Raw genomic sequence first — 11,639 nt, 5'->3', positions numbered from 1 at the left:
TAAGTTACAAAAGTTACAAATTAGATTTTTTATTAAAAAGTAAAACTTTCTTTATTAATTATTCGAGAACATAATTTTATCTCTTTTTCTCTCTATCTACAAATATTAATAAATAAGTTACAAATTAGATTTTTTATTAAAAAGTAAAACTTTCTTTATTAATTATTCGAGAACATAATTTTATCTCTTTTTCTCTGCCTGCTATCTATCTACATATTTTAAATTTAATACACCGCTCCTAGCCATTTAATCAATGCTTCTTTATATTTATGTTTACTACTTTTTTTATATTTATTAATATGCTTCTTTATATTTATGTTTGCCAAAACTGATAGCCATTGTTTTATTATATATAAATTTATATACTCGATGAAAGCAGCTACTACATATGGATTTAAATATATTTGATTGAAATAATCAGCTTGTGCTATTGCATATAGGTATTTAAATATATATACATATATATCATGAAAATAATATATTTAGCAATCAAAAGAACTGCAGGCATTGCATTCGCAAAACGTGAAAAAATATTCAAACCAGATTCTAAATTACTTTGTAAATGTGCAAATTTATTATCGAGTTTTTTATCATATGTAGAGAATCAACTATAAAAATAAATAAATTTGTCAAATAAATGAGTCTTTTTTTATCTTGAGAATTCTTTTTAAAAGTTAATTATTTATGTATTAATATAAAATTATATTTTCCCTATACATATTTTTATCAATAACAAAATATATTTTGTAGAAAATTTTTATATATAAAGAAATACATTTCTATAAATACCTAAATATACATATATGCATTTTAGCTAGTGTATGCGTACTTAATATATGATATTTCTAAGAGGAAATATATATATACACATGTATTTAATAAACAAATATATTAAAATTTCAAGAATCACGGCACACTCTCTATTAGAATTTTTTTTTCTATTAGTACATTATTACAATATAGAAACATAATGCTAAATAAAATAAATTTGAATCACTATATATGTATAAAATCGAATTTAATAATTTATATATTTGTTACGAAAAGGTCAAATACATTACCTTCATATCTAGATCTTCTTTTAGTCGAGAAGTTTTCAAAACCTTGGGATTCTTCAAGATTCTGCAGCACACCTCTGAAGCGATGTCTTTTTGACAAAAATTACGTACTCGATTTATTATCAGTACGGATTTCACGTTCGTTTGCCAAAAGGTTGTCACGCGCGGTTGAAGCCGTGGCTTCTCTCTCTCGTTTGAGGGGCAAAATCGCGCGGCTGCTCTTCAAATACAAACCCCGTTAACCCCTCCATTGCGATAAGCGCCACGGGGGTGAATGCAAGTCTGGAGAACGCATGACCGCAAGGGTGCGAGTGACGATCATATTTCACACCTCAAAAAAAAAATCACTCTTCTTTATCAGGAATGTATCTAGACTATATGGCTGAGTTGCTAATACACTTCTAATTTAACTTACTTCCAAAAGAATTCTGTTAAGGATGCACAGAAACGCAGTTACAGAGAGAGAAATATTACAAAAAAGAGGAAGATAAAATATAATATTAATAACAATATAATTTCTTAATTATCATAATATAATAATTTTTATTTCTCTCTTTTTCTCTTTCTTTCTCAGTCTCTCTCTATCAAGAATTGTATATAAATAAATTAAAATTTTATTTTAATTCTCTAATACATTAAACATTAAATAATTATCCGCATCTAATTATACACCATCTTATTCTTCTCTAAAAGAGAGAAAGAGAAAAAGAAGGAGAGAAGAGAGAGAGAGATGCTTTTTCTTCCGTATTTAAAAAGCTTATAAAATTTCTGGTATTTATTTTTTGGAAGATATTAAATTATTTTCTATTATTCTTTGTTAGAAGATATATTTGCATAACTCTCTTAGTTTGCATAATTTTCCGCCATACATTATAACTGTATTCGTGACTATTCACGGAGGATGCATCTTATGTAATTCCTTAGGCAGATTCAGTACATGTTGCTCCTTAAGATTCACGGATCATAAGTTATCATTGGGTCACATGATTTAACGGAAATTTCAACAATATATTGGCATCCTACTATTTTACTGTATATCGAACGTGAGAGAATTCTCGTTCTCGCACTTCGTTATGATACTATACTAATTGGTTACAAATTACAGAGCAATTTGATACGCGGCATTTAAATCTATTGCAATACAATAACGATTGATAGATTTTTTTTTTCATATAGCGCGTAGTCTATAAAAATTGGATTATATGTTGAAAGAATGTACAAAATAAAAATCGATATGTATCGTATAAATTGTTGAGTACATATATATAACGTGTATCAGTATACATATAACGTATTAATTGTTTCGAATGATTTAATTTTAAACGTTATTTCAGAATGTTACGTTATTACACTGTATTATTAAAACACTATACTATTGAAATACCATTTTTCCTGGATTTGTTTCCTGCTTTTGATGTTTTGATTTAATCAATTTTAATCTCGATTCGATCTCTATTTTCAATTTATTTTTCACGGCCAACTTTTCATTAAGCGTAAGTACTTGATATAAAATATATAACATATTCGTTTTAATTGTACTAAATTTTGATATCAAATTCTTTGACCAATTTGAGAAATCAATACATTCCAAAAGTTTTGAGACATTAATGGCTCATAGATTCGAATAAAGCATTTAAAAAAAAAGTATTTTGCACCTAAAATTTTACATACGTCAGCAGATAACAAAATCTCATTTTTCATTTACATATGTAAGTGAACACATTGCATTACTACAATTTTAATTCTATATTTAATTACAAAGATACTTAATGAGTTGTGAGTTAATAATTGCATTGCAGATAACAACTTCTCTTAAAAGGGATGAACATTTCGTTCTCAAAAATTTACTCGAAATTATCAAAGAGACTATTATTAAAATTCAATGTAGTTAAAACGAGGCATGTATAAAAAACATTATAAATAACGAAGTTACTCTTTTACACACGAAAAACTAACGCTAAAGTGAAATGTTAGTTTACAAATTTTTAAAATTAGACCAGTTCTGTCTATGCTGTATCGACGTTATATACTGCAATGTTATATATATTACAGACTGCATCATAAAAAGAGATAGTTAGAATTTGTAACATAAATTTTACAAATAATTATATTTAATAATAATTATATTTTTATATATATATATACACGTATGATTTATCGAGTATTTGCGCACAACAAACGAGGACTTGGACTATGCAAAAAAGGTCAAAAGTGAAGCGATCGGAACTGAGGATTAGTGTCGATTAAATCGATGCCAGGAAGCGAAGTATAACAGGTCGGCCGGGTAAGAGTCTCCTGGTAAAAATCATAGAAAAAACAGTCGAGCTTAAGTACTTACACCGTTCCCACATCAGAGCCTGCTGAGTTACGATTAGATCGTTCAACCTAGTTCGCCAGTGGTTGTCCATTTTTTCTCATTTTTCTTTCGCTGAAATTTTCGACTATATGCTTATCTGTGATGCGACGATAAATATTTGGAAACTGCAAAAGGGACGAACCGGCAGGAAGAACGAGCTAAACTTTGTAATTATTCAACATCAATCTTTATCGCAGCTTTAATCATATCGATCATATATGCGTAATATATTTAGAGTCATCTTTACGCAAAGAATAACTTTTCTTAATATTTAATTATAAATTATTATTCTTGAAAGATACTTATATAGTATATAGTATAGCTATATAGTTGGTGTGATTAAACGCTTGAACAATGTGAAAAGCTATTGCTTTATTCAAATAAATAGCGATGTTTAATTTTATGATAGGTATAAACGCTGCCACCACTAAAATTAAGACGCAAGACGGTAAATCATTACTGCTCCTTGCAGTTACTGGATAATAGATAACTTATGAATAAGAGATGTGCCCCTTATGCAAAATGACGAATATATATAACTGTCTCACATAAAGGGGAAAATAAATACATACATTTATAGCAGTCTGCGTTATACGTAAACACTCATAAGACGTTTTTCAAAGCGTTTACAGTCATTGCTGAAATAAATACCGAATTAAAAATAGAATGTGATGTCAACAAAGATATATATTAATTTTTAAAATTTGGGATATTAAATTTTTTACTTCTCAAAAAAAATTAATTTTTTATCCAATGTTAAAGAATTAGAATGAATATAAACGGTAATAAAATAATAATATTTTAAAAACGATTGCTCTGATTCCAAAAATAGGAAATTTATAATTTTATAAAAAACGAATTGCTACCAATTTCTGTTAAATTTATTTTTACGTAAAAAATAGAATATGAAAAACTATCTATATATCATATCTATATTAATATTACATTTTTTAAACTTTATATTACCAGTTCTTATTATATATTATGGCATAATATGTATATGTAGATATCATTTAGAGAAATCATGATGTTAATTGTTATGTTTCAATGCATATATATGTATCTATATATGTATGTATGTTTTTTTATCTATAATTGATTTTGTGAGCGAAAACAGTAATACAATATCAACGACACAGTTTTCAAGTTCGCCCGGATAGCTCAGTCGGTAGAGCATCAGACTTTTAATCTGAGGGTCCAGGGTTCGAGTCCCTGTTCGGGCGATTTATTTTTTGATGCATGATATCTAATAATATACAGGATGTTCCGTGAGGAAACAAACCTCTAATATACATTCTAGTAATTTGTCGGTTTCCTCGCGGAGCATCCTGTACATATTGTTTATACATTAAATATATATATATTCTCTCTCTCTGCAAAATATATTTTTAAAATTTTTTATTCATGGACATGTTTCAAATATTAATAATAATTAAATAAGAAATAATATATTAAAATTTGTTTCTCTCAACTTAATCCATAACATTTTCAAAAATACAGTTAGCGTATTCTATTTTTTCACTTGTTCAATACAATTTAAAAAATTATATACATAAATAATCTAGAGATATGTAAACTAAAATATATATATAAACCGAATAAGATCTTATTTTTTACATCATAAAATACATATCTTCATTTATCTCTTTAAATGCATAAAACTAGATAAAAATGAAAAATACATTTTGTAAAAATATGTGTATATATTTTATTTGAGAAGCTCTGTTTTATAATTATATATTATACTTTGGAGCAAACATTTTGTACTATAAATTTCATAATATTTCATACATAACAAAATGCTCTCTTATTTCATTGTTACAAAACATATTTTTAAGAATATTGAGCAATTTATCTTGAGGATGTAAGCTTTAACTATAATAATAATTACAATTTATTTATATAGTACTAAAAGAAATTATCACGAAATTATATATATCTTTATATAAATTATATATATAATAAACAAAAAAGAATAGGAATATAAAAAAGTGTCAATGCAATTAAAATGATACATATGGTAAAATGAAAATTAATATTCCAAAGAGAAGTTACTGAGAAGATTCTTTGCTGATAATATCACATATAAGATTCATTATAGACGCAATTATTGCCCAAAGATGATAGAAAACGTAATTTACACAATGATATATATTAAATCTTTTGAATGTTTGAACTTTGTTCCTTCACACTACCATCTTGCATACCAAAAAAAGCTTTCTCAGCCATATTTATAAAAAGACCAGTTTCAATGACACCAGGTATCAGAGATAATTCCTGATTAATTTTATTCCAATTAGTTAAGTCTTGTGGAAAATGCCAGTCCAAAATAAAATTACCATTATCTGTTATTACTGGACCCTGTAAATAAAATATAAATTATCTACATATTATTTATATACATTTAATAATTTGAATAATAAAAATATATGCGCTTACAGCTTTTGCCAGAGCCATTCTAATTTTTGCAGTTCCTCCATATGTTCTTTCAATTCTATGTTGAATCGGCACATATGCCATAGGAACTACTTCAATAGGAATTCCTTTCTTATACTGCTGGCCAAGCTTTTGTGAGTTTTTCCTGAAATGTAAAATACACAAAGAAATTATATAATGTCTCTGTGGATAATATTAAAGTAAAGATTATGTTCTTACGTATAGTCTGCTATGACGACAAATCGCTGAGCACAAGAAGCAACAATTTTTTCTTGTAATAAACATCCTCCACCACCTTTAATAAGATTCATATCAGTATCAACTTCATCTGCTCCATCGATTGCACAGTCCAGCTGTAAAAGCCACATTTATAAATACATAATATAATAAAAAATATAATATAGAGAAAACACTTCAGAATTACCTTTGGATAAGTTTCTAAGTCACCTAAAGTTAGATGATTATCTAATATAAGTTGACGAGCTTGAAATGATGTAGGAACACAGACTATGTTGAGTCCTTCCTCCTTGACACGTTCAGCTAAAAACAAAAATCTTTGTAAGCACATTTATAAAATCTAATATATTTACAAAACATTTAAATGTAATAAAAGTATATTTTATTAATCGCAAAGAATAAAGTATTATTACAACTTATATAGAAAACTCAATCTAACACATCGAATTTTTTATGATGTAATAAGAATAAAAAAATATGCTGACGTTATCGATGGAAAGGTCAAATGTTAATTTAGCCACATGTTTTTCAATAAAACAATCCAGAGAATAATGCATAAAATATACTGTAATATCAGCGTTTAAATTTTAAAATTAAATTAAAAGTAGGAAAATAATCTCCTACCACAGCTATCAACGCCAACATATCAGATTCTATAACATTAATTGAATCATTTATTTTAGAAATGACTTTACATCAAGAAAATGGGCTTTTCCTGTACAGATATTTTTTTCTTTATACGAACACATGTAACACATAGTGCACAGAAAATTTAATATATAAATAGTAATGAAATACCTTTTTATAGTTATATTAATATGTACAACTAAAATATTTTCTTGGAGAAATAAGAATTCTAAAATAATATTAAAACTGGCTGATAACTGATTAAGTATATCATAATGTTCAAAACATACTATTGTATAAAAATAAATAAAATAATTTTCAAATAGTTGTATGATAAAAGAAACGTCATCATTACCAAGTCTATGAACGGCATAAATCACAGTGGATCCGCTACCGATTCCGATCACAGTGTTATTCTGAAAAACGTTATTCACTGGAATATTAATATAACCTCATAAATTAACTGATCAATTATATACAATCTTTTTAAATAAACCAGCTTGCCTGGACATATTCGTTCACGGCTTTATGAGCCGCAATTTTCTTGGCACCTTCGAGCGGACCCATCTTTAGTAAACTTTTCGGAACACTGTGCCATAATCTGGCGGCTATTTGAACAGGCGAACGGATCATATGTGAACTGATGTGGATGCAAAATTATCTCTATTTATGTATCTCATATATAGGCACAGTAATAAAATAAAGTAATAATTATTTTCAAGTTCTCACATAAAATTTAATAAATTTCTTATTATGATTTTTGGCTATTTACTCTCTAAAACGGATGGGTTTTAACGTGATCATAGCAGTAAAAACAATTATGTCGAACATCTTTTTCCGTGGTATAAATCGGGACATAAATCGATCTATTAATTAATATCAAATTATGTTATGAAATTAGATCCAAATAACATAAATCTCCTTCTGTTCTTTCTCGTCTCAATTTGATTGCGCATATACAAGATATCTGTCAAAATGTGATAGTAAAATTGTATTTACCGGAGTTATTGTTTATATATAATAAATAATTTTATAATAGATAATAAATAATTTTTTAATGGAAGTTTTCAGTCAAAATATCTATCAAAAAACATCAACTTTATTGCCAATATAGAATATAATATTTTTCTATAGATTTCTATACTTTGATAGATACTTATATGAGACATTTATCGCATTAAAATGAGAAACAAACGTCTTATTTTTCTATTCATACATTTTTATGTTTCTTTCCTGTGTTTTACAGGAAAAAATAGATTTTTTTCCAGTCGAGAGAACTTCGTTACTTTCTTTTCTATCATATCCTCCTGTCTTATATAGCGCATGATTCTTCCAAGAAGTAATACAACGGCAAATTGCGTCTAAAATTTTTTTTGTAAAGAAATTGAATCGCGCACTAGGTAACTATAAAATCAGCATTTTTCTTTCTATCTTTACATATCCATTACATACGGCTTTTCTTTAACTTTTATGATTCTTTTTCTATATCAAGTTCTTTATAATATCGCTCACTTCTAATTAAATCGAAACCGGTATAATTACGACGAGTTCAGATTTTTAGCATAATCAAAACAAAAAGACTTACAATTAATACTCTTTTTGCAAAACCGTTCTTTTGGTTTCTTTATCTAAACAAGGATGATACCGATTTGCATTATATATAATGAATCGATTTGATACGTTATAATTTACAATGATAGATTGAGGCATATTATATTATCCTCAAATTTATCTCTATGCGTTTATTATCCCTATTCGACATTTCGTACAGACATGTTGTATACTCTTTACTAATTAATAAAGTTATATTATAATGACAAGATTTTTAAATTAATCTCGCCTTAAGGGTAACGAAATGAAATATAAGAAAGATAACTGCGGAGATTTTCTCATTTCATGTTAATGAAAACATATTGCGCTATCATCGTAACGAAAATATGTTAAATAAGTATTTCAACGAAAAATATGTGCATGTATTATATTAAAATCATTCTCACATTTATATTTATATAATAATTGTTGCGAATGATAGCGTGATCTCGCTTAATTTCCATTCATACGCATTGATAACGCAATATATTACAACGACATTCCCTTTGTTTGAAAACGATTGATAATTGTCTAATATATTACAATCAGACATCCCCATATTGGGCTGCAAATTTAGATATACACAAGCCTTAAGATTATTACATTAATAATTGATTATAACGTTAAAAAAGAAAGATATTAATAAGATTGTAATACAATCATTAATAAATCAGGGATTTGACATGATTCAGTTTTTAATGTTCGCCCTTTAAGCTCTCTACCTTCTTTTGCTTTTTTCTTGAATTCTATCATAATCTTTTATCAACTACACATATACAATTTTGTATCGTTAATAAAATTTACTTCGGCACGTGCGCAAATATAATATTGCATGACGTATATTTAGGGAATGATATGCTATCATGTGCATCTCTCATCTTGTGTATATATATATATACTCAGCCATATTTATAAAAAGACCAGTTTCAATGACACCAGGTATCAGAGATAATTCCTGATTAATTTTATTCCAATTAGTTAAGTCTTGTGGAAAATGCCAGTCCAAAATAAAATTACCATTATCTGTTATTACTGGACCCTGTAAATAAAATATAAATTATCTACATATTATTTATATACATTTAATAATTTGAATAATAAAAATATATGCGCTTACAGCTTTTGCCAGAGCCATTCTAATTTTTGCAGTTCCTCCATATGTTCTTTCAATTCTATGTTGAATCGGCACATATGCCATAGGAACTACTTCAATAGGAATTCCTTTCTTATACTGCTGGCCAAGCTTTTGTGAGTTTTTCCTGAAATGTAAAATACACAAAGAAATTATATAATGTCTCTGTGGATAATATTAAAGTAAAGATTATGTTCTTACGTATAGTCTGCTATGACGACAAATCGCTGAGCACAAGAAGCAACAATTTTTTCTTGTAATAAACATCCTCCACCACCTTTAATAAGATTCATATCAGTATCAACTTCATCTGCTCCATCGATTGCACAGTCCAGCTGTAAAAGCCACATTTATAAATACATAATATAATAAAAAATATAATATAGAGAAAACACTTCAGAATTACCTTTGGATAAGTTTCTAAGTCACCTAAAGTTAGATGATTATCTAATATAAGTTGACGAGCTTGAAATGATGTAGGAACACAGACTATGTTGAGTCCTTCCTCCTTGACACGTTCAGCTAAAAACAAAAATCTTTGTAAGCACATTTATAAAATCTAATATATTTACAAAACATTTAAATGTAATAAAAGTATATTTTATTAATCGCAAAGAATAAAGTATTATTACAACTTATATAGAAAACTCAATCTAACACATCGAATTTTTTATGATGTAATAAGAATAAAAAAATATGCTGACGTTATCGATGGAAAGGTCAAATGTTAATTTAGCCACATGTTTTTCAATAAAACAATCCAGAGAATAATGCATAAAATATACTGTAATATCAGCGTTTAAATTTTAAAATTAAATTAAAAGTAGGAAAATAATCTCCTACCACAGCTATCAACGCCAACGTATCAGATTCTATAACATTAATTGAATCATTTATTTTAGAAATGACTTTACATCAAGAAAATGGGCTTTTCCTGTACAGATATTTTTTTCTTTATACGAACACATGTAACACATAGTGCACAGAAAATTTAATATATAAATAGTAATGAAATACCTTTTTATAGTTATATTAATATGTACAACTAAAATATTTTCTTGGAGAAATAAGAATTCTAAAATAATATTAAAACTGGCTGATAACTGATTAAGTATATCATAATGTTCAAAACATACTATTGTATAAAAATAAATAAAATAATTTTCAAATAGTTGTATGATAAAAGAAACGTCATCATTACCAAGTCTATGAACGGCATAAATCACAGTGGATCCGCTACCGATTCCGATCACAGTGTTATTCTGAAAAACGTTATTCACTGGAATATTAATATAACCTCATAAATTAACTGATCAATTATATACAATCTTTTTAAATAAACCAGCTTGCCTGGACATATTCGTTCACGGCTTTATGAGCCGCAATTTTCTTGGCACCTTCGAGCGGACCCATCTTTAGTAAACTTTTCGGAACACTGTGCCATAATCTGGCGGCTATTTGAACAGGCGAACGGATCATATGTGAACTGATGTGGATGCAAAATTATCTCTATTTATGTATCTCATATATATAGGCACAGTAATAAAATAAAGTAATGGCTATAGAAGCATCATATTCTTTTTATATTATATGAATTATGTGCACGCATATAAGTATTCGATTAGAAATCGATTTTTCAAAACATCGAGAAAAATCGTACTTGAAAAAAAAAACATCGATTTTTTATATAGATCTATCTTGTATTTATTCGCGAATTGATATTCTTCTAAATTCTAGATATTAATTCTTGAGATCTAATTGAGCACAAGAATCACAATAAAAGCGTTCCGTGCATATTATTTATTCTTGAATATGATTTTAATAATCATATGAAGAAAGATATTGCAAAATTTTTAACTATTACAATAAAAAAAATATATAAATTATATATAATATATAGAGTTAAATAAATAAATATATCTCTTGTACTTAATATTCGTTTCATTCTTCGTATTTTGTTGATCCCCATGCATATATTATTTAATTTCAATCTGTATTCAGATCCTGATCCTTGTCGAATAAACATAAAAATCCTGATTTCTGGGTGTACTTTATAAGTTTAATATGCATATCTAATAGGAAATAAGGATCAGCAGACACATATGTCTTAATTGAATTTCCATTATATTCAGCATCAGAGGCATATAACACAAAATACAACCAAACACAATTTACACATTTCAATAATTATCATATATATATA

The 11,639-nt window shown here is 27.1% G+C and overlaps 3 protein-coding genes and 1 non-coding gene across 4 annotated transcripts in view; 1 reads left to right on the top strand and 3 right to left on the bottom strand.

Moving 5' to 3' along the window:
- The window catches only part of LOC115239514 (cardioactive peptide-like), a 5,178-nt gene extending 3,923 nt beyond the window's left edge, over window positions 1-1,255 (bottom strand). The window contains exon 1 of the mRNA XM_029814071.1: window positions 1,062-1,255. Coding sequence (XP_029669931.1) covers window positions 1,062-1,067 — 6 coding nt within the window. The 5' untranslated portion in view covers window positions 1,068-1,255. The remainder of the gene's footprint in view (window positions 1-1,061) is intronic.
- Window positions 1,256-4,564: 3,309 nt separating this feature from the next.
- Window positions 4,565-4,637, top strand: Trnak-uuu. The gene has a single exon. It is a non-coding gene; the product is annotated as a tRNA-Lys (tRNA).
- A 465-nt stretch (window positions 4,638-5,102) lies between these two features.
- LOC115239509 (ribose-5-phosphate isomerase-like) lies at window positions 5,103-7,385 on the bottom strand. Its single transcript, XM_029814067.1, has 6 exons — window positions 7,219-7,385; window positions 7,070-7,130; window positions 6,275-6,390; window positions 6,070-6,203; window positions 5,854-5,995; window positions 5,103-5,775 (listed from the first exon to the last, which is right to left on the bottom strand). Exons 1-6 carry the CDS (start codon window positions 7,345-7,347, stop codon window positions 5,569-5,571), a joined length of 789 nt encoding a protein of 262 aa, XP_029669927.1. The 5' UTR covers window positions 7,348-7,385; the 3' UTR covers window positions 5,103-5,568.
- Window positions 7,386-9,178: 1,793 nt separating this feature from the next.
- Window positions 9,179-10,960, bottom strand: LOC115239518 (ribose-5-phosphate isomerase-like). Its single transcript, XM_029814075.1, has 6 exons — window positions 10,787-10,960; window positions 10,638-10,698; window positions 9,843-9,958; window positions 9,638-9,771; window positions 9,422-9,563; window positions 9,179-9,343 (listed from the first exon to the last, which is right to left on the bottom strand). The coding sequence occupies exons 1-6, from the start codon at window positions 10,913-10,915 to the stop codon at window positions 9,179-9,181; spliced, it is 747 nt and encodes a 248-aa protein (XP_029669935.1). The 5' UTR covers window positions 10,916-10,960.
- Window positions 10,961-11,639: the final 679 nt, after the last annotated feature.

Source organism: Formica exsecta, unplaced genomic scaffold (genome assembly GCF_003651465.1).
Source record: "Formica exsecta isolate Colony F162 unplaced genomic scaffold, ASM365146v1 scaffold384, whole genome shotgun sequence".
Taxonomy (NCBI): domain Eukaryota; kingdom Metazoa; phylum Arthropoda; class Insecta; order Hymenoptera; family Formicidae; genus Formica; species Formica exsecta.
The sequence above is the reverse complement of the archived record's forward strand: the minus strand, read 5'-3'. Positions and strand labels throughout refer to the sequence as shown.